Source organism: Triticum aestivum, chromosome 6B, assembly GCF_018294505.1.
Source record: "Triticum aestivum cultivar Chinese Spring chromosome 6B, IWGSC CS RefSeq v2.1, whole genome shotgun sequence".
Lineage (NCBI taxonomy): Eukaryota > Viridiplantae > Streptophyta > Magnoliopsida > Poales > Poaceae > Triticum > Triticum aestivum.
In genome coordinates this window covers 698,622,298-698,644,562 of record NC_057810.1, presented here as the reverse complement: position 1 = coordinate 698,644,562, position 22,265 = coordinate 698,622,298, and the positions used below count along the sequence as shown (strand labels likewise).

At 46.8% G+C, this 22,265-nt stretch overlaps 1 protein-coding gene across 1 annotated transcript; it reads left to right on the top strand.

Moving 5' to 3' along the window:
• The first annotated feature begins 12,771 nt into the window (after positions 1-12,771).
• On the top strand, positions 12,772-18,508 carry LOC123139498 (kinesin-like protein KIN-10A). Its single transcript, XM_044559284.1, has 6 exons — positions 12,772-13,618; positions 14,785-14,940; positions 15,030-15,137; positions 15,527-15,637; positions 15,741-17,213; positions 17,974-18,508. Exons 1-6 carry the CDS (start codon positions 12,950-12,952, stop codon positions 18,274-18,276), a joined length of 2,820 nt encoding a protein of 939 aa, XP_044415219.1. The 5' UTR covers positions 12,772-12,949; the 3' UTR covers positions 18,277-18,508.
• Positions 18,509-22,265: the final 3,757 nt, after the last annotated feature.

Below are 22,265 nucleotides of genomic sequence, written 5' to 3'. Positions count from 1 at the left end.
CTCGAGTAGCACCACCATCAAAATCACTCATGTGTTGTCACCACCACTTTCGCATGACCCTCGCAGCTACATGCAATGTGTGTCCACCGCCGCTGCACAACCATCCCTCTGCGTCAAGCCGCCGTCCATACTTTGCATCTCAGTGTCGAAGTCAACCACCGGATCAGAAGAGGGAGACCCTCATGAAGACCATTCAGTGGCTGTACCAATCCGTACGTAGCTGCCACGAGAACACCGAAGAGAGAGAGAGAGAGAGAGAGAGAGAGAGAGAGAGAGAGAGAGAGAGAGAGATTTCCCTCGCGTAGCCCCTACCGATCTTTGCTTGACGACATTTGGTAGTGGCGGTAGGGGAGGATGGGGAGGCGGTGATGCTGCCTTGTGTGCACCAGCATGCCATCGGAGTCCACACACCAATTATCTAATATAAATCATACTTGATTTTTATGAAGAAAAAAAACCAAGAGACATGTAATCAAATATTGCTCGGATTATTAAATAATCCTTCTACTAAGCTCCCTAGGATACAAGCCTAGGAGAGCTCCAAAAACAATATTCCTCGAAGAAGACCCCGCCTGTAAGTGTCTAGTCTGGTTGTGGGTTCCGTATGACAGTACGGAACTAACATTCTAATAAAGAACATCAGATGTTGTGGGTCCTGTACTCCAAATTTAGATTGGTCACGATGGGAGGTTCCTGTCCCAGTAGCTCGTGGTTTTTTTAAAATAAACTTTCAATTTATTCATGTTTATTCATGGTAGCACAAAGAAGATCAGAGGTGATAAAAATTACAACCAGGGTCATAGACCACCTACCGACGGCTACAAGAACTGGAGCGAGCTGAAGGCGTACCATTGGTATCGTCCCTTCCTCGCCGAAGCCAGACAAACCTTGTTGTAGTAGACGTTTGAGAAGTCGTCGTGCTAAGTCCCCATAAAACCAGTGCACCAGAGCAGCAACCATTGCCAATGGAGAAAGTCATAGATCGAAAGAATCAAACCTGTAAACACCCAAACGAAGATGAACAAAGACTAGACCCAAACAGATCCACCAAAGACTAGCACTGAACGAGAGATTCGACGGAGACACACCTCCACACTCCCTCCAACGTTGCTAGACGCACCATCGGGACGGGGATATAACATGGGAGACATTATTCCTACTGAGGGACATCGCCGCCGCCACAAAGCCCCAACCAAGACGCTAAACCTAACTAGAGCAAGAACGACATCCCGTGGGGGGGAGGGGGGGGGGGAGTTCCTCCGCACCTCTAGGGCCCAAAGGCCATCAGAGATGTGGCAACCCGGCGGCGGCACCGACGGGATGAGGAGGAAAGGTTGAGGTCTTTTCTTGTGCCACCTTGTTCGGGTTTCAGTAGCTCATGAGGCTGCTTCCACCTATCGCGGCTTTCGAGAGAGTTAAGGCCAAGGGATTTTAAATTATTTAGCTCATGCTTTGTTGTTTAAATAGTATACCCATTCATTGTTTGTACGTACCAACGTTTACATCTTTGAGACCGGGGTCATACGCAACTCGTCCGCTCACCAGCACATACGACACGAGCCATCGGAAATTTGAGTTGCGTGCCCAAATCACCACTCAATCGCGCCGTGATTCATGCAGTTGTGGGCAGTCCAAATTTGTTTAATTAAGTCACTTGTAGTGTTTGTATGTTGTGAATATGTGCGAATACATTCCAATGTACATGTCGGCGTTGTACATATATGTCATATATACCGCGGTATTCTCCCATGTTGGACTACAAGTTGACCTTATATGTCTACCTCTTTACTTCCTGTTCATCTCCTGCAGTAATGCTTGCATGTGTTGGGCTGGACGAGAAGCTTATTGGCCATGAAGTTGGTCGTAAGTACAAGCATGATCGTTTTCACGATGCTGGTAGCATGCCATTCTTCAACCCTGCGCTAAGGCTCATTGGCGCAATAGGGTTCCGGCCTCTATACGTGTATAGATTTCCCAATGACAATGCATCTGGTGAGGCTGAAGATAGGACGGGGTGATTCATGATGGTGGATGTTGCACAGTATGAGCATCGTATGCTTCTTTCTCTCCATGGGCACGGCGTTGGTTCTAGATATCGTGGAAAAACTGAAAGGAATTGGGCCCTTCGGAATTACTGACTTGAAGGATGGTCCATGTGTTACCACGCTCATGTCTCCTGCATCTAACAAGTATGACTACTTTATTTACATGCAGGATACACTCAAGGCACTAGCAGACAATGTGTCGCTAGGGGGGCAATGCCCCCCTCCCCTGGCCTTAGATATATTGTGAAGAAATGTTGAAAACCGAACTATTAAACAATCCCTAACTGCAAGAACACTACTCTACATGCTACTTGGAGTATCCGGTTATGCCGCCTTTGAAAATAACTAGCAAAGTGGGAAAGCTCTTTGTTGTGTTAACATTGTTTTGGATTCATTGTTAGAGTGTGGATTCATTGTTTGTCTTTTGAAAATAAAGAATAATCACATATTCTTTCACACATTACCTATAGCCATGTTGATTTGTGGTGAAAAATTTATGTGTGAAATAATTGACCGACTTTCCTTTCATGTTTATTGAGCGCATGTGGACAGGGTCTATCTCCCTTCGTCCCGGATCGTTGCACTAGGGGGTAAAACAGAGACCACTTATAGGTTGCGTCCATGTAAACCTCTTTCCACTTATATTTAGAACAAAAACCTTATTTTTTTTTCCATTGTACAATCTTACTTTCATGCCAAAGTAGTAGCATTACTTTTCTTCATTGAATATGCATAATAAGTTAGAACAACAATATCCGCAAAAAAAGAAAATGAATGGCAATGACCATCAGGACGAACGGCAATAAGAAAAGTAACCATCGTAGCGGCTATATGAACAAGGTCGCCAGAAGTGCAGGGGAACATTTGGCCGAAATTGAAAAGAAAAACTTGCTACATAGACAAAAAGAGGACATTTACAATGCCAAAAGAGGTGACTTTCGGAACTATCACGAATTATCCTTTGTTCATCTTTAATCACCAGCACTTGAGTTATTCATATAAGATATTGCAAGATTGGTCGCACCAACTCATACATTTATTTTATCTGAATAACACCCAAGTGGCTTTATATAATAGCAACCACCCTGCTTATCAGCATTTCGGATGGCATGTCGGGCAAGTTGCATGGCATTCTTCCACATGTTTCCAGCACGGTTCGTCGCGCAACAAGGGGCAGCACCAGCACTGATGCCAATAGAACTGACCGTTTCTACTGTTGCAGTCCCTTCTGTAGCACCAATTCACCGAGATTTTGCTCCCGCTTGATGCCGAACCCGCGGTGGTAGCAGTTGCGGTTACATTGGCACGGCGGTCTTGGTGGCTTACATGACGACCTGTGGCATAATAAGCAACACACGACAAATTTGTTAGTGCACAATGCACAAAATATATATACCACTAGAACAACGGGACACATCGAATTATCCAAGACAAGAACATATATAGCTGCAAGAGTATCGGAAATCCATTTTGGCTCTATACGAAGAAGATGGTGTTATGCTTACATTCCCCGAACATGAGGCTCCCGGCGAACAAGAGAGCAACCGCGAATACCAGGCTGCTCCCTCTCATGATCGATCTTCGACTTGTGGAAATCTGACCTCGAAACCTTATAGGCAATGGCCATGACTCCCACTGGCAGCACTATATATGACGATTTTGAGGTTAGCAGTTTACATATGGCTTTATATGAGCTTTATTAGCATGAATACAGCAGGTTGCGGTTTTTATGTAGCTGTTCCTGCAGGACAGTTAATCTTCTTTCTTAGCGTGGGGAGCAGTTTTTTTTTTTTTTGAGGGAAAGCATAGGGAGCAGTTAATCTGCGGCATTAGTTATCATGCATGCAGCAGGTGAGATACTATTATTACCTTAAAACACAATAAATTAAATTTATTACCTAAACACGTTACCATATACTACTCGTGTAGAACATGGTGAGATATCAGGAGTATGTCTGTGAGATTAGTAAAAATGGATTTAGCTATGTCCTGTTGTTGTACTATGTGTAGAACTCGTGCTGGTACACTGAGTTTTATTTTCTCACGCTGAAAATGAGCTCTCTGTGGTGGGTTTTTTTTTGCGATCAGTTGTCTCGGTTTTCCGGACGCTGGTCTGTTCCATTTTTATTTTGTCCTAGACTACACGTATGTGGTGGAGAGGTCCTAATCGGCGCCTTAAGCGCCCGTTTCCTTAATGGGCGCTCACGCACCACCTAAGAAGGCCGACGACCCAAGCACTCGACCTCACTCTTGTCACTCGCCGGACACCTATGACCATTGACCACTTGCAATTGACTGATGACCGTTGATCAATGCACGTTGACCAAGATGTGAACGTCGGCCATTTGTTTCACAAATTTGACTTTTTTACGAATTCAAATAATATTTGCGAATTTGAAAAAGTTTGGCAATTTTTAAAAAAGCTCAAAACATTGGAGAAAAATTTCACAAGTTTGAAAAGTGCATCAACATGAAAGAAATGTATAAAAAGTTCACGAAATATGAAAAAAAAACAGATTTGAAAATTTCACAATTGTTTTTTAATAAAAAACGAAAAGTAAAAATAGTAAATAAAATAATAAAAAACTAACTAAAAGTCCAAATGAAAAACATGAAACACCTGCAAAAAATGGGACGTTACTAGGACTAGAAGCTGGCAATTCCTATTTAGCGCCGCAGGCGGCGGTTTGTGCTGTTTTTGACTAACCGGCGCCTGCAGCAGCTACCCCGCGTCTTCGGCCCGTATTGCATTTTTTTCCTGTTTTCTAAACAGAGGAGATAAACTGCAAAAAAGTGTGCGCGTTCTGTGGTTCGATCCCGCGTCGCGGGTCATCAGATGTAGGTGCGTAACCAACTCGACCATCGCAAGAGTTGTCATTATATACATGTTTTTCATCGATTCCTTTATTCCTCCTTTTCCTTTTTTTTCTTTTTTCTATATCCTTTCCTACTTTCTTTTTCCAAATTCGTAATTGTTTTCTTCAAATAGATGAAGTTCTTTTCTAAACCAATATACTATTTTTTTTCGAAACTCATCAACTTTTTTCAAAATGATGAACCTTTTTCAAATTCAAGGAACTTATTTTTCAAATTTGATGAGCCTTTTATTTTTTTAAACTTTTTCTCAATATCGATGAACTCTTTTCAAAATCGATGAACTTTTTCTCAAAATAGATCAACTTTTCCAAATTCAGTGAACTTTTTTTCAAAATGAATGAACTTTTTTAAAAATCGTTTTACTTTTTTTGAAATCGATGAACTTTTTTTCAAAATCAATGATTTTTTTTCAAAATCGATGAACTTTTTTCAAACTCGACGAACTTCTTTTGAATTTGTGAACTTTCTTTTTGAAAATATGAACTTTTTCGATTTGGTGAACTTTTTTTTGCATGCTCATGAACTTTTTCTGTAATATGTGAACATGTTTACAAATAATTAGAAAACATAAACGGTACGGTGCGATGTGCACGAAATTTCGCGTCTACGTTTCTATTCTTTAATAGGAGGTCCCCTAGAAGCTTCCCAAAAACCGCTACTGTGCAGTTTTTTTTTTTTTGCGCAACGCTAATGTGCAGTTATATGGCCCAGCCCGTTAGTTCCAGCAGAGACGTGCGCCAGTTTACAAAATGGCCTATAACTGACGCTAAGGCGCCAAATAGGAATTGTGTATGGGGTGCATGGGAGATCGAAGCTGGAAAGGGATGAACAATCTTTAGTTTCTGCGATTTGGTCTTCTTCGTTGTTTTCTTTTGGTTTTTACTTTCTATTTTTACTATTTTATCTATTATTCAATTTTTACCTTTTTTTTATTTTCTCACTTTTTTGGTGAGGAGAATATGTAAGGATTTTTGAGATTATTAATTTTGGAAATGTACAAGAAAATAAATTGTTTTGATCCTTGTAGATGGGTTCGCTAGCATCGGATTACACCTAGGACTAAGTACCTTGAATAATATGTAAGCACCTTGAATGTTACTAGGCCTAGGAGGTGTGTGGGTGGTCTAGTAGATGGTTAATTATTTTTCTTCTTTTCTGTATTGTTTCTTATTTTTTTGCTTATTTTTATGTGTTTTGGGTTTGCTATTATTTTCTTTTATAAATATGTGAGTTCAGGGTTAAATTATCAAATGCACAACCCAGTTGCACGTCCATCACCCACGTTTAACTGCTGCTCCCAGAAATGCAACTTTAAGTGGCAAAAACGCGCGCAATTAGAGGATGTGGCCATGTGGGGAGCTTGCTGTCTGGGCGGCCTGGTATGTGGGTTTGGTATTGTCTTTTTTCATTTTTCTATTCCAATTTCTATTGAGTTGGCAAGGCGCGGGAGTTCGCAGCCAGCCCATCAGGGTTCAAGTCTCGGCTTGAGCGTTTGGTGCTCACAGAGTTTTCTTCTATAAAAAAATTTCCAACAGGCTAGTCTAGCCTGGGTTGGTCTTGTTTTTATTCCAATTTCTTCTCTTTTCTAAATTTGTGTGTTTCTTTTCAAATGTGCTACACAGTTGCACATCTGCCCCCGCATGCAACTGTAGCCGCATCATGCCCACACAACTAGGTTGCGCGTGGCCAAACTAGTAGGAGGTTTATATTATTAAAACTATCATATTTTTGTAATTTTCTTTTCTATTTCGTATTTATTTTTTTCTGTTTTTATTTGGTCATTTTTTCATTTTCTAAATATGGGTGTTTTGGGGGAGTGTGCATGCACAGGAAAATATGGCATAATTGCACATGCCTCTCCGACGTGGTCTCTCCTATTTTGTCAGCTGTACCGTTGTCAAATTGTGGATGGTAGTGAAATTATAAACATATAAGTAAAACAAGGCCCAGTCCGATCCAATAAATAAAATACAAGCAGAAAACCAGTATTGAATAAATTATTTCCTAACTGCATGGTGAATATTTTTAAATATCATTATACATTTTTTTTAATTTCATGATTAATATTTTTTTAAAGCATGATGAATATTTATTTAAATGCACCAACACATTTTCTAAAATACCATGAAAAATGCTTACATTTTTTAAGGAACATAAAATAGAAGATTTTATTTTAGAAAAAGCAAAAAGAAAAACATGAAACAAAACAACCGAACAAAACCGGCAGAAATAACATGCTATTTCTTTTCCAGGAATAGCCATTGATACCCAAAAACTGCTCACGAAATAACAAAATGCGACCCAAAACCGTTGGCCCAAAAGCGCCAACCCAAACAGGCACATACAACAAAGGACAAAGGCAAACACAGGCCCAACCCGAAAGCAACAAGAAAGAACAATCCGATTGGACAGGGGAATAAAGGTTGCGCTATAAAGGGATGACATCCGTCAACCATGTCAGTTAACTGAGCCTTAGGGGGACGCTATTAAAATCAAGAATTGACCCCCGACATTACTTAGTAATTCATTTGATAGGGCAATAGAAAAATTGTAAAAAACTTTACTATTTTAAGCAACTATGAAATGGCTTCTCTATATCAGTTTTCTTATAATTGTTCGTTAATCTCCCAATTTGAAGTGAATTCCACGATTTACCACCTAAGTTGCCGCATATCTTTTTTAGTATGATGGCGTATGATATAGAGAAGCCATCTTGAATATGATGCAACGGGGAGGCTCGTAGGAGTACATTGTCCGAGTCCCGACGACGAGCATAAGAACGAATAGTTGCGGTTCAGGTCGAGCGTCCGAGTAGTAACTGTGAACATAATGAGTAAAAGCTAAGGCTTGCCGGGGTCGGGCGTCCTGGTGTGTGAGGCGTTGATGTGATTGTAGCGGGGAAGGGGCAAATTTGTGGTGGGAGATCTATGGGTATGCTAAGGAGCGCCGACGACACATTTGACTAGGGCCTCCTATACTGGTTGAAGGCGGAAGGGGGGGGGGATAAGTTGGGCCTTGCGTCCGGGAAAGAGAAAGCGAAGCGGTATCAAAATGACTAGGTGGTGGCATTCCCTGGGTAATTCTGATAATTCTTTGCTTTACCCCTGTGGGAGGCTAGGCTTTTGATGCTTCACCATTTTGTGATGGGGGGTGCATCCGTTTTGCGGAACTTGCTCCGCATGCAGAGTTTGGGGAGCATGGAGCCGCAAGCGATCCGAACATGCCCTTTATCTCGAATTCTTTCAACATACCCAATTTAAGTTAGTTACGTAAAATTTAGGCGCTTCCCACTTCTAGTCCTGCGTACTGAGTTCAACCGTATGCCATGTTAGAGGTCCATTCTTTTGCAAGGCGTTGCCTACGAAGCAAACCACACAAAGCAACATGTATTGGCCAGACCGGCACCCCCGGCTCGGGTCTCACTTTGATGGAGGTTGCAAGTCGGATGCGCACATCCGAACCATGCTAACGATCTAACGTATGGCTCGGCGCGTCACGTCGGATTGACATTCAGACCCGCACGACAGAACGCGAATAGCTTCAAAAACATGTAAAAAAACACAAGAACACATATGCTAAATTGGCCCCACTCCGGAGAAATTTCTGTGAAATGGGTTAAGTATTGGCACCGAGGACCGAGACTCAGGGGGTAAAAAGTTGAATTCACCTCTAAATCTGTGTTATTCTATTGTACCTGAATTCGTGCTTCTTTTTACCAAAACCTCTCCAGTTTTCCCCATAGAAGACATTTTCTTAACTCTGTTATAATTAATTTCAAAATCACATACGGCCAATAGCCTGTGGAGATAGTGCCCCAGCTCACAGCTCACACCACAAATAAAACAACAAGCTGAAGTGAATGAATACATCTGTTTTCTTTATCACTCATGGCCAGTCCATACATTTATATGCATATGTATACATGATGCCAGTAGATGATAATAATAATTGCAGAAATCACCAAGCCTCATCACAAAAAAATCCCAATCCCACCCCCTCATCCCGCGCCCCCCCGCAAATCCCGTGCCCCCCGGCGCCTCCACCACCACCACACGGGCCGCGTTGAGCTCCCCTCCCCACCAGCTTCAAAACAAAGCGCACTCCCGTTGCATCCCCGCCCCCAACGGCTACCTCCCCCCATTTCAAACCCCTCTCGCGCACGCCATCCACCCACCAATCACGCGGATTTGCGCCTCGCCAGCCGCCGTCTTCACCCAGATCCCTCGATCCATCCCGCCCCCTGGAACCCTAGATCGGACGCAACAGGAGGGTGGGCCGCCTGTTAGGAATCGGCCACTCTGGTGGCCGCTTGCTAGGAGTCGGCCCACTCTGGGCCACTCTTTGGGCCTTGCCGCCTTCCTGCAGCCGGCCGCTTGGACCAGCCGGCCGCAAGAAGGCGGCCCTTTGTCTTGGATGCTTGAAGAGCGCAGCCGGCCCCGATGTCTTGAGATACCACGGGAACAGATTGGGCTACCCATGGTCATTTACTCCGAGAAAAATGTTCAAAATTTCAAAATTTTCTTTAGATTCTCAAAAAATGTCCAGAATTTTAAAATTTGTTTAGATTCTCAAGAAATGTTCAGAACTTCATATATTTCTTTAAATTTCAAAAAATGTTTAGAATTTGTTTAAATAAAAAAATAGAAATCCAAATGTGTTTGAATTTTTGAAAAAAGGTTCAGAATTTTATTTTTAAATAATTTATGAAAAAATGTCTAGGTTATCTAATTTTGTTTAAAATGAAAATGATGAGAATGCAATTTTTGTTTAATTTTTTTAAAAAATTCAGAATTCCATTTTTTTTAAATTGTCAAAAAAAGGATTCCAAAATGTGTTTAAATTGTTATTCATGTTTTCCATATTTTGTTCACTATTCAAAATTTCAAATTGTTCAACATGTCTAAACACATGTAGGTTGGCAAACAAAGTCTCAACTTAGCATGTTTCAACACATACATCACTACTAAGTAACAACAAGTGCATGTAATCAGCAAGTCTAGAGTTAGCATGTCTCAAAGAGAAACATCAATGCTATGGTGGGAACTGCTACCAAACGATGCGGGAAGAGGCCACCCAACCGTAGCCACATTTTGTCGCCATCAAATTCAAATTTAAATCTACGTTGATCCACACAATGCGCCGGATCGCATCCCCGATCACAACCAAAAGGACGCAAATATGCTTAATTTTTACACGTCCGAGTCCAAAAGAACATCAGTTCGGCAACCCATGCATTTCTGCCCTGCCGGACCGGCCATCCTAGCAAGATGCTTCCCGACCAAGGAGGTGTCGTCGCTGCAGCTAGACAGCCTCCGCGTCCGCGTCCACCTCCGCCTCCATCGCGTCCTCATTTGCCGCCACTGCCAACTCATCTTTCTGTCGTTCCAGCATTTGGTAGCGGACTGATTGCACGATCATTCTAGCACCGGCATCCAAAGAGTCGATATTCAAGGCCAACATCTTGGCATCCTCCGCATTGGCTGTGATCTTCACCCTCTTTTTCTCGAGCACCGCCTTCCTCTCTTCGATCATGGTCCTCCTCTCCTCGAGCTTGATCTTCTTTTCGATCACCTCCATCAACTACTTGAACCTCTCTGCCTTCCGCTCCTCCTTGATGTTCGAGAGCCTCACGTATGCCTCTTCCTTCTTCACCAAGATCTCCTCGAACCTCTCCGTCAATTTGACCGCCACACCTTCTCGCTTCGCCATCTTCTCCTCTCACTTCTTGACCCGTAGATTTCTTCTAACCTTCTTCGCGATTCTTGGGTTGGGTCGGTAGGGTCACCGGTTTCTTCCTTGTTGGCTTGGGTGGCGGTCTTGGCAATGAAAAGGTTTCACTTCAACTGCCCATTCAACTTCTAAAAAATGCATGACGGTGAAGGACTTCTTCTCCAACTTCTTGTACACCACACAAGCACGAGTAGACTACAAAAAGTGAAACAATGCATAATCGTCTAGTGAGCAACAAAACAATACATGTCTGGCCAGTGATCAACAAAACTAAAGCATATCCGGCTAGTGATCAACTTACTTGCTCGATGATTTATGCACTGCTAGGGCACCGTGTGATGAGATCTTCAAGTGCCTGCAATACTTGGAGACGGCCTCTTGGATGGTGTACCATCGATGGTTGAGGGCCTTCCACTCATGGTTGCGGATCAACCCGTCAGAGAAATGCTTGTTCTCATGAAACTATATGTGAATGTTCCTCCAAAAGGTTGTTCCCTTTTGTTACGTGCCATGGACATGATCGGGGCTAGTGGCCAACCATTCGTCACATAGCAGCTCGTCCTCCCGCATGTTGAAGCTTCATACTCTACCCTTCTTCTTCGGATCACCGACCGTATTATATGGATCGTCGTCGTCGTCGTCGTCGTCGTCCTCCCCCCCCCCCCTTCGGATGCTGCTCTTCGGCAGCCCAATGTTGTTGTGTGCCATCGCCGGTCTGGGTGCAGGACTGCTGCGTGTCCGTCTGGGTGTAGGACTACTGCTGCTGGTAGTTGCCGGACTGGGTTGGATCCGAGACTTCCACCTGCTCGTCCTCATAGCTCCCTCCTCCTCCCTCTCCTCCATCGTGGATGATATCAAGCATCTCCCTGCCCGTGTCGTAGGTCGGCTCCCTCGCAGCCGGCATTGCAGCAAATAGCGCGCAGGCACCCATCTGCTCTCCGCCCGTCGTCCTCGCCCGAACGAGTGACGATGAGGAATACTTGGAGAATACCGGTGCCACATGAACATCGATGATATAAGGAACCGTACCGAAGGGGTTCGCGAGCTGCTTGGCGGTGTAGTAGTACGAAGGATTGTAAGGCTTTGGCCACGGTGCCATCGGGAGGCCACACGACCTCGCCGACCGCCCCGTCCGCCACGCCCACCACGCCCATCACCACTACTAGGCCCACCGGCGGCCAGGCGCTTCTTCATCTTCTCCCGCGTCTCCGAGCTGATCTTCCGGGCGAGCGTGCTGCTCGGATCCTCCGGCACCTCGGCCGCCTCCATCTCCGACAGTTCCATGCGTCGGCGGCGGAGGGAAGGAGAGGGTGGGAGAAAAGAGCGGGAATTGGGTGAAGAGCGGCGGGGAGTGGAAGAAAAGAGTGGGGGATTTTGACGCGGAAACAGTGCGGGATGCTACAAAAGCGCGGGCTGCGCTTTCTTTTTGGGTGGGCCGGGGGGGGGGGGGCGGAGATCAACGTTTCGCGTGTCCAGACTCCCGCAAACCTCCCCCACATTTGTCTTCGGTTTGAGGAAGAAATCGCGTCCGGACCGCTCCGCGGACCGATACAGGTCGGCGTTGGATGGCTTCCGCGGTCCGTACAGTTGCGGAAGGTTTAAGGGTCGGCGTGGTAGCAAGAAGTTGAATTTACCTCTAAATTTGTGCTGGTTTTTTCACCTGAATTTGTGCTTGTGTTTCTTTCTTATCAAAACCTCTACAGTTTTTCCCATAGGAAAGTTCTCTTAACTCTTAAATTTCTAATTAATTTCAAAGTCATATACGGCCACCAGCTTGTGGAGATAGTGACAGCACATCCAGCCCCCCAGTTCACAGCTCACAAGCACCAACAAAAACACCAGCTAAATTGAATGAATACATCTGTTTTTCACTCATGGCCAGTCCATACATTTATACATATGTAGTATACATGATGCCAGTAGATAGATCATAATAATTGCAGAAAGGCACCAAGCCGCATCACAAAAAAAATTCCAATCCCACCCCCCCCCCCCCCCCCCCCAACCTCATCCCGCGCCCCCGCAAATCCCGTGCCCTCCGGCGCCCCCACCCCCACCCCCACCCCAAGCTCCCCTCCCCACCAGCTTCAAAACAAATCTGAGTCCCGTTGCATCCCCATCCCCACCCCAACGGCTACCTCCCCCCATTTCAAACCCCCCTCGCGCACGCCATCCAATCCGCCCACCAATCACGCGGATTTGCGCCGCGCCAGCCAGCCGCCGTCTCCACCCAGATCCGTCGATCCATCCCGCCCGCCCCCGGAACCCTAGATCGGACGGAGCCCTGCCGGCCAGCGATGGCGCCGCAGCCGACGCCCTCCCCCCGCACGGGCCCGCCGACGACGCCGCAGGCGTCGGCGGCGGCGACCCCGTTCCGGACGCCCGTCTCCAAGCACCGCCTCCACTTCCCGCCCGCCACGCCGCGCCACGGCGGGGCCGGCGCCGCCACGGAGCACCCCGTCGAGGTCATCGGCCGCGTGCGCAACCTCATCGCCTCCGCCGCGGGCGCCTCCGTCCTCGAGGTCCCCGGCGGCGCGGGCGGGACCACGGTCCGGGTCCGCGGCGACGCGGGGGGCATCTCGTGCCGCGACTTCAGCCTCGACGGCGTCTCCGTCTCCGAGGAGGAGGACCTCGAGGGGTTCTACCGCCGCTTCGTCAGGTCCCGGATCCAGGGCGTGCGGGTCGGGGCCAAGTGCACCGTCATGGTCTACGGGCCCACGGGGTCCGGGAAGAGTCACACCATGTTCGGCTGCGCCAGGCAGCCCGGGATCGTGTACCGCGCGCTCCGCGACATCCTCGACGGGGGAGGCGGCTGTGGTACTGGCGGCGGCGAGGGCGGCGAGGAGGAGGACGCCGGGTTCGGGGTCGGGCTGTTCGTGCAGGTCGCCGTGCTCGAGATTTACAATGAGGAGGTCTACGATCTGCTCGTCGGCAGCGGAGCCAATACCAAAGGGAACGCCCCCAAGGTGATACGCTCGTGCTCCTGCTACTTGATTTTCAGATGCTGCTGCTGATTCATCGTTGTAGATTATTTATTTAGTTGCAGAAGTCAATTGTTGTTATGTCAGGATGTCAGCTGGGTGGAACTGTGGATGATTTGGGTTTAAACTTCACATCTTCGTTGTTGCTTCAGAGAAGATCTGTCTGCTTATCTTAGGTCCTTAATTACAGTTGTGGTTTGTCTCTGTGTTGACAATGTTCGGTACTTTCTTAGGAATTGTCACCGTTTTCTAGTGAATTGTTAGCCAGTTGTGTATCAGATGGCTAATCTGAAGTTCCAAGTTCAGAACTTGTGATTCGTGTGAAGTAGAACTTAACTGTAACTAATATTGCTCATTGTTATAGCCTGTGAACTATGACTGCTGTTGTTGTGCGTGTATTAGTGTAGATGACTAATCTGAAGTGCCAGGTTAGTAATTGTGATTCTCAGTGTGGGGTCAAAGTGAAACCAACTGTAACTGATATTGCTCACTGTTGTTGCCCTCAGTTGTATGTGTCATCAGAGGTGAATCGATTACTATCTGAACTGTGACCAACCTAAAACAAGTGGCTATCTGGTACTTAATTGCCTTAGGAATTTTCGCTGTGCTTTTTAGTAAATTGCTTGTCATTTGTGTATGCGTGGTGGTATATTAGGTGCCTAATATGAAGTTCCAAGGTTAAAACTTGTGATTCTAGGTGTGAAGTAAACCTCACTGTAATTTAATATTGCTCATGGTTATGGCCTGTGATTGCTGTTTGCAATATTTTAGATGACCAATTTGAAGTGCCGAGTTAGGAATTGTGATTCTAGGTGTGAGGGCAATCCAACTGTAACTGATATTGTTCATTGTTATGGCCCTCAGTTCTGCGTGTCAGTACAGGTTGAAATGATTACTAGAACTGTGACCTAGCTAAATACAAATGGTTATCTGGTACTACTTGAAATAATCACTACGTTAACTGTGACCAACCTAAAACAAGTGGTTATCTGATACAGTACTTAAGTTGTCATTGCCATGTTATTTAGCGATAGCTGGATAGTGTCATAGGGCTGACTGAACGTGCTTTGCTGTGTGGCAATGCCAATGTGTATAATTGACTTGATGTAATTCGTCCATTTTGTTTAAGTTTCTCAATACATTATGTACAGGTGAGGCTAGAAGTAATGGGGAAGAAAGCCAAAAATGCAACTTACATATGTGGAAATGAAGCTGGAAAGATATCCAGGGAAGTTGCAAAAGTAGAGAAGCGGCGTACTGTCAAGAGCACACTCTGTAATGAGAGAAGTTCGCGAAGTCACTGCATGGTAGGCTGCAATGAGCAGTTAGCACTTTTCACCTTGATTTTCATGAATGATCGAACTGTTTATGACTTTGCTTTTTGTCACTTCCCCAGATTATATTGGATGTGCCATCGGTGGGAGGAAGGCTGATGCTGGTTGATATGGCTGGTTCTGAAAACATAGAAGCTGCAGGCCAAACTGGATTTGATGCCAAGATGCAGGTGTGTGATGTTACCAATCCTTATAATTTCAGTAGAATCCAATTTATTTCAGTTGCCCTTTCAAAAGTGATGTGCCATTAGTAATTAATGCATGTTTAATTGCGCCATGACATATTTTTAACAGCCGGTGATGTGCAACTTGCAATGCAACTATATAAGAGTTTTCTCAAGATACAGTTCTGTTTTCTTTCTGAAACGATGATAAAGTTCTGTTTCCATACTTACATCAACATATGAATTCCAGCATGATATTCCAATAACCTAACCACAGCTTGTACTTTTACCACTACTCTCTTTTTTTCTGCAATGTGATGAACCAGACTATGTTTCTTTAGGTCATTTTCTTTTGCACATCTATTCTATATATAACATTGGTTGCTGCTCCACAGACGGCGAAGATCAACCAAGGCAACACAGCTTTGAAACGAGTGGTTGAGTCCATAGCGAATGGTGATTCACATGTTCCATTTCGAGACAGCAAGCTCACAATGCTGTTACAGGTACAAAACACTTGAAGAAGCACACTTTTCCTGATACCACTTCTCTCTCTCTCTCTGTTTATCCCAGATAATTTAGAACTTGTGATTCTTCATGGAATTTCAGGACTCATTTGAGGATGACAAATCAAAGATTCTGATGATTCTGTGTGCGAGTCCGGACCCAAAGGAATTGCACAAGACAGTTTCTACCTTGGAATACGGTGCTAAAGCAAAATGCATTATCCGTGCTGCTCATGCATCAACACCAAGGGACAAGATTAGCTCTGAGGAGTCATCTTCAATGCTCAATTCAAGGATTGTTGCAATGAATCAGTTCATATACAAGCTGCAGAAGGAGAACAAGCAAAGAGAGAAAGAGCGCAACGAGGCCCAGAATGTTCTTCGGCTAAAGGAGGAGGAGCTAGCGCAAGCGAGGGCGAAGCTCAGGCTGCTAGAAGGGCAGGGTGCAGCTGCAAAGGAGGAAGAGATCAACTCAAAGGTTGCCGAGAAGACCCAGTTGCTAAAGAGTGAGCTCCAGATGATGGAAGAGAAAATGCTTCGGCAGCAGCAAGAGCTCCTTGCTGTGAAGCAACGATTGCAGGAGGTGGAGCTTGAAAAGGCAGATGCTCGTCAGCCTGCACAGCAGGATGTCATTGGTGGTAGATTGTTGGCGCGACTATCAGAGATGTCTGCAGGAGGAGATCCATGCATGTCAATGGCGATGTCGATGTCCATGGATTTGGATGCTGGAGATCAGCCGTCTTTGTTGGATGTGAAGGTGATCAAGGAGGATACTCGCCAGCTGCAGGGCCAGATGTGGAACCACACATCGACAGCAGGCTCTGGCACCACTGACCTGGAGCAAGAAGATGTGGTCAGACTGTCTGGGTTCCCTGAAAAGGCGGTCCTGAGCACCGTGTTCGAGGAGGGAGATGAAGAAGGTGAAGAGAAGGACAATGGCGCTGAGGTGGAGGTGTGCAAAGAAGTGGTGGAAGAGGAGAGTTACAAGGTGGACCGAATGGAACAACCACTTGCTGAACCGGACCGGACCAACCGTATCCAGAACATCTTCAGGCTGTGTGGCAACTACCGTGAGCTGGTCAAGAAACAAAACGCCGACGAGTCACCGGCGGCGAAGCAGCAAGCGTTTGGAGATGAGGACAGGCAGCCCGGACAGCAGCAGTTGTTGGCAGATGAGAGCAATCAGCACGCAAAGCAGGTGTTCGGCGATGAGAACCAGGACCCATCAGCGGCATGGGCAGCCATAGAGACCCCCATGTGCGACGTCAAGGTTGCCGACAGCCCCGTGTCGTCGCAGCTCTCGCCCATCGTTTGCCAAGCCGTGGACGACGCCGAGCTGACAGTGCCGGAAGAGCTAAAATCATGCACCACAGATGGCGAAGCAAATGGGCCGAGCAAGAAGGAGCGAGAGGGGTTGCTGGATGTCTACATCAAATGGGAGTCTGGCAGTCTGATCAAGGGGCTGAAGCTTCTGCCGACCGCTTGCCTTTCAGACCTGAGGAAGCTCATCGAGGCGCACTTTGAAGAAGCCGGCAGCAAGCAGCAGCACCACCAGTTCACGTTCCTCCTCCTCGGGGTACGTTATTCAGCTCTGTCCATGTCACTCTTTCACCCAATTGTTGTTCTCTTGTTCCTATTGCTCATGGCGATGATGCTTGTCAAGCACCATGGTAATTCGAACCTGTTAATGATGTCAGGCGTGTTTATGCCAGTAAAAACGTTGATTCATCGACCCGGAGGCATAATTGATGATAGTGAAAAAATGCGGGCGGGTGAGAGACGAAGAACAGGTTGCCGTTTACGAGTAACTAAGCTAGGGTAAACTAGTTTCGGCAATTTCTGTCTTAGCTTCTTTCTCAGATCACACAGCCTTGTATATATATTGTAGCTTTTTTTTAGGCATGCCATATATATAGCCAGAACCGGTAAATTACAGTGGAACAATTTTACAGCTTAAGTGAAGGGTGGGTTAACAATTAGCTGAGAGAGCAAACGCTGCACATAACTGAACTTCAGTAACTGTTGTTTTTCAGAATAACATCTTTTCAGTTTAGTAGCAGACCTGACAATGTGAAACTCAATGTGAGGCGTGTTGATGCCAGTAAAAACGTGCATTCACACAGCCTTGGATCATTTCTGTCGTAGCTAAGCTAGGGTAAACTAGTTAGGCAGTTATTTGTGTCTCAGCCGTAGAGTACTTCCTTTCTTTCCTGGATGTTGGATGGCTGAACTTCAGTCAGTACCTGTTGTTTTTCGGAGAAACATCTTCAGTTTAGCCTGTACCTTCTCTTGATTGACAGACCTAACAACGGGGAACTCTTTTTGGTGTACTGCAGGATCCTTCTGGTGCTCCGGTGTCGAGGGAGAAGGAGGCGGCGGTGCAGATCAGCAGGCTGCCCAACTGGAACAATCAAACAAACAGCTACCTGGCCTGCCTGCGCGTCGCCAAGAAGCCGGCGATGACGATGGAGCAGCAGCCGCAGCAGCTTCACCAGACGCCCTTCAGCCCGCTGGAGAGCAAGCTCAACTCCTTGGCCCTGAACGAGGTGCAGCAGCACCACCATGCCGCCGCCGGCGCGCTCTCGCCCAAGGTCGCCGCGCAGATGAGCCCCAGCTACATCCGGGAGCTCAGAGCTTGACTTGAGCCCCTCATCATCAGTTGATTGATTGTCACCGCTGCATTCATTTTCTGTTGGTTGGTTGGTTGGTTGCCGTGGGTCACATGTGGTGACGAACTGACGACGATGTACTATCTCGTATCTAAAATGCATTCTTTGGCCTGTGTAATATTTCTACTAGCATGAACTCCGACCGTCAGCACATTGCTTGTTGCTGCATTCTTTCGCTGTTGGTTGTCGTCTGGCTTTTCTACTCGTGATTAACCGTGTGCTACAGTCATTAGAGCATGTCTAGCAGAGCCCTTAAACCCTTAAATCTAAAATCAGTTTTAAGGGTTGAGAATTGGCCATTTTTGATACTTTTAAGGGTTGAAAAATAGGGCAAAGACTAGGGTTGATACTTTTAAGGGTTTTAAGGGTTGAGAATATTCTGTTATAAGGGTTGGTTTGAGGGTTCTAGTCTTTACCCCAACCCCAACCCTTAAAACTGTCATTTGACATATCACAATTTTCATTAGAAAAACACAATCAACCTTCAAACAAACACGGAAATGAAGATCATTGATGCATGGTTTAATAGTTTACATCACACAATCATCATCTTCCCCCTCTGATCGGCACCATCACCAAAAAGTTGCACTTGGCGCCATCTCCTAGACCACTTCCACGTCCATCAAGCACCTCCATTGTCGTCGGTGGTGGAGTCCTCCACACCGTCATCGCCACTGCCACTCATCAGAGTGTCACCTCGAAGAGTAGGGGACACACCACGGAATATCCTCTTCCTCTCCGCGATGTTCTGCTTGTACTCCTTCCACCATATCAATTGGTCTTCATCCATGTCCTTCTTGGACACCATAGCAACTCCTCAATGTCCGAATCGTCCGATGACGACCAACCGGAATCATCGGACAACGACTCCATGTCGTCGGTGTTCACCTCCATCTACAAAATACAACAAACAATAAATTGTGAGTGCCGACAATGAATCAAAAAGGAAAAATGAAACAAAAAGAAAGAAAAGGAGGCATACTTGCGGGGAGCTTGGGGCAACGCGGCTGCCTCTGGCCCGCCTGTCCTCTAGCGCGGCGGCGTGGAGGCCTGGGGCGACGGGGCGCGGGCGGCCGTGGGGCGGGGCGGGGAGGGGGGGCTGGGGGGGCGGGGCGCGCGGCTCCTCTGGCTGCTGCGCGGGGCGGGAGGTGGCGGGGAACGGCGGATGCGGCGGCGAGGACTGCGGCGCAGCTGCAGCGGCCTCGCGCTCGTTGACGGGAGGCGGGGGGTGACCGGAATGGCGACGGGGGGCGGACGGAATGGTGGCGGCCGGCGACCGGCGGCTCGAGTGGGCACGGGCGGGAGGTTGTGGACGGGGAAAACTCCCTCCCGCGCTCAGCCGGAACACAGATGCGGGTTGGGGTAGTTTTCGCCCCCCAACCCTCACTTCTACAGGTTGGGAGGGGGTTTGAGGGTTGGACCCTTAATTTTTTTTAAGGGTTTGAGGGCTAAGGGGTTCTAGTCTACGTGTTTTTCGCTCACAAATTGTAAAAAAGCGGTTATTTATAAGGGTTTGAGGGTTTGAGGGTACTACTAGAGATGCTCTTACACAAGTGGCTGGACATCCCAGACAGTTGATAGATTGTCTAGTGGAGGGGAATGCACTTGATCGGTCAGTTGCTTCCTGCCATCTGGATACAGAAGTGGTGCTGGTTAGGAGGTTGCCGGCCCCTCTTGGTCTTTTGGTGTGTGGGGCTCGCAGCGGGGAGTGTGCTGGCGGCGGTCGACTAGAGCCTGGTGTAGGGCACAACAGGTTGGTGGGAGTTGGTGGTGCACCGGCTCCGTCTGTGGCGGCGGCGTGAGCGCAGCCATGGAGGCGGCGGCGCTGCGAGGCCCTGCTAGGAAGGGTCCTGGCGGGCAGCGGGCGCTCGGCTGCATCCGTGTGAGGCGCGCGGTGATGCCTAGACGGAGTTGATGCCGAAGAGCGGCTTGAAGTGCGGGTCAGACCGGATCTGTTGGCAGTCCCGTGGTGCGGGCGAAGGCTGTCGTGGTGGTTCTGGTCCTTGCACCGTTCGGCGGATGTTGTGGTTCTTCGTTTGTATTGCAGGTGATGGCTTGAGGCGTGCTCCCTCGGCAGTGAGTTTGGAGTGGTTCTCATTTGCGTGGCTTCGATGGCATGTTGCTACAGCGACGACGGTGCGAGGCAACGGTCAGGGCTCGCCATGATCTTGGCGGCGTGGAGATGTGCAACACTACGGATGAAAATCCTGTTTGGCTTTGCTCGGACCGACGTCGATGGAATCCGTGGATGTCATTTCCCTTCCTGGAGGCGTCGCCGTGTGTGTTGCCATTTGCCTCGTTGCCCGGTGGCGGCAATTGTCTCTAGAGCGAAAGCCTTGATTCGCAGGATCGGCATGATGGCGGTGTCGTTGACGCTGTTCCTCTGTTGAGAGCATTGTGCTAGGAGACAAGAGGCCCTTTGTTGCGCTCCTTCGGTGTTCGTGACTGCCCAGATCGCTCTTCTCAGGCGCTATGTACAGTTGTCGCTGGTTTATCCAAGGAAGCTGGAGTTGCTGTTCTTCGAAGATGACCGGTGTTGGTCCAGACGCGGCGAGGTTCGCGGTTTTGGGTAGGCTCATTGGCGTCGTAGTTGTGTGTGTGCGTGTGTGTGTTAGCAGTGGTGTTGCTACGCTCGTTGTTCGCAGCGAGTGGTAGATTTCGTTATATGTTTGTTCTTCTCTTCTTCTATAAAGCTAAGGTACGCAATTTGCATACCCTCGAAAAAAGAAGTTGTGAATAACGCTTTTTTACAAGGGCCTAAGCAATGTCTTCCTGTCTATGACTGGAAATTCTCAAAAAAAGTTAAGAGTTGCTGTGAATACTGAATAGTCATTTCTGAGCCCAAGCTCATCTGCACCCGAAACAGTTAAATAAAATAAAACTAAAATAATTAAAAAAATCTATTGTTTATATGAACGATGTTTTAGTGCATGAGGTCCGTGTCAAGCTACTCAAATGTTCAAACGAGCTGAAATTTAGCATGAACCTTACACACTGTTTTTAATTTTCTAGTACTTTTTTTGATTTTACTGTTCATGGCGGATGTAGATGAGCTCGGGAGCCAAATTGCACCTCCCGAGTTGCTGCATTTTCAAAGACATTGAGAATTTTTTTCCTTTTGTTATTGTCAACTGTAGTAGAGGCAAATGCTTGTAGTGAAATTAAATGTTTGTCCCAATTTAAAATTATTTTCTTGGCTAAATATACTAATTTTCTATTCAAACAATGTATTTATAATGATTAATAAGAGCTTCATATAACATGCAATCTACCCCAGAAACCCCGAATATCCACAAGAGCCCCAAGGTTTCCAACGAGACCATACATGGGGGACCCACATATCAGTGATATTTAGGTAGAAATATGATCCGACAAAGGAAGTGGGAAACAGAGGATGCGCCTATAACAACACAATAGCCACACCCCATCCATTCAACCTCTGGTTTCCTGAATGAGGAGCCATCCTCATTTGACCCCCCCCCCCCCCCCCCCCCCCCCCCCCGCACCCCACCGCGCGCGCGTGCTCGCTGATATAAGCGGGGGCGGCTCGGGGTTTGTGGATAGTGGAGCATCGGAAACGTAGAAAGAAAGCATGAACCTCTTCCTATTCCATTATCAACAATGAGGAGTGACTCCCTCTCAGTTCCTTATATATCGAGAAGAAGTGACCTAAGGTTCTTGGTCATCGTAAATCACATATTGAATCTAGAGTTTTGCATTTCTTGCTTCCTTGAAGGTTTTCACTCCTCCTCTGACGCTTCTACTGGATTTATTTTTCTTTAGAAGAAGCGCACTGCATTTCTGCTATTCTCATGGGGTTTTGGTTTCACCTGTGTATGTCGGCATTCTTGGCGTGGTGGGATTTTTGGCTCATGTATCATTGTTCTAAGTGATAAAGCATTGTCTTTTCCTTCAAGAAAAACAACTCTGGTTAAGGACAGGAGCTTGTTACCAACTTA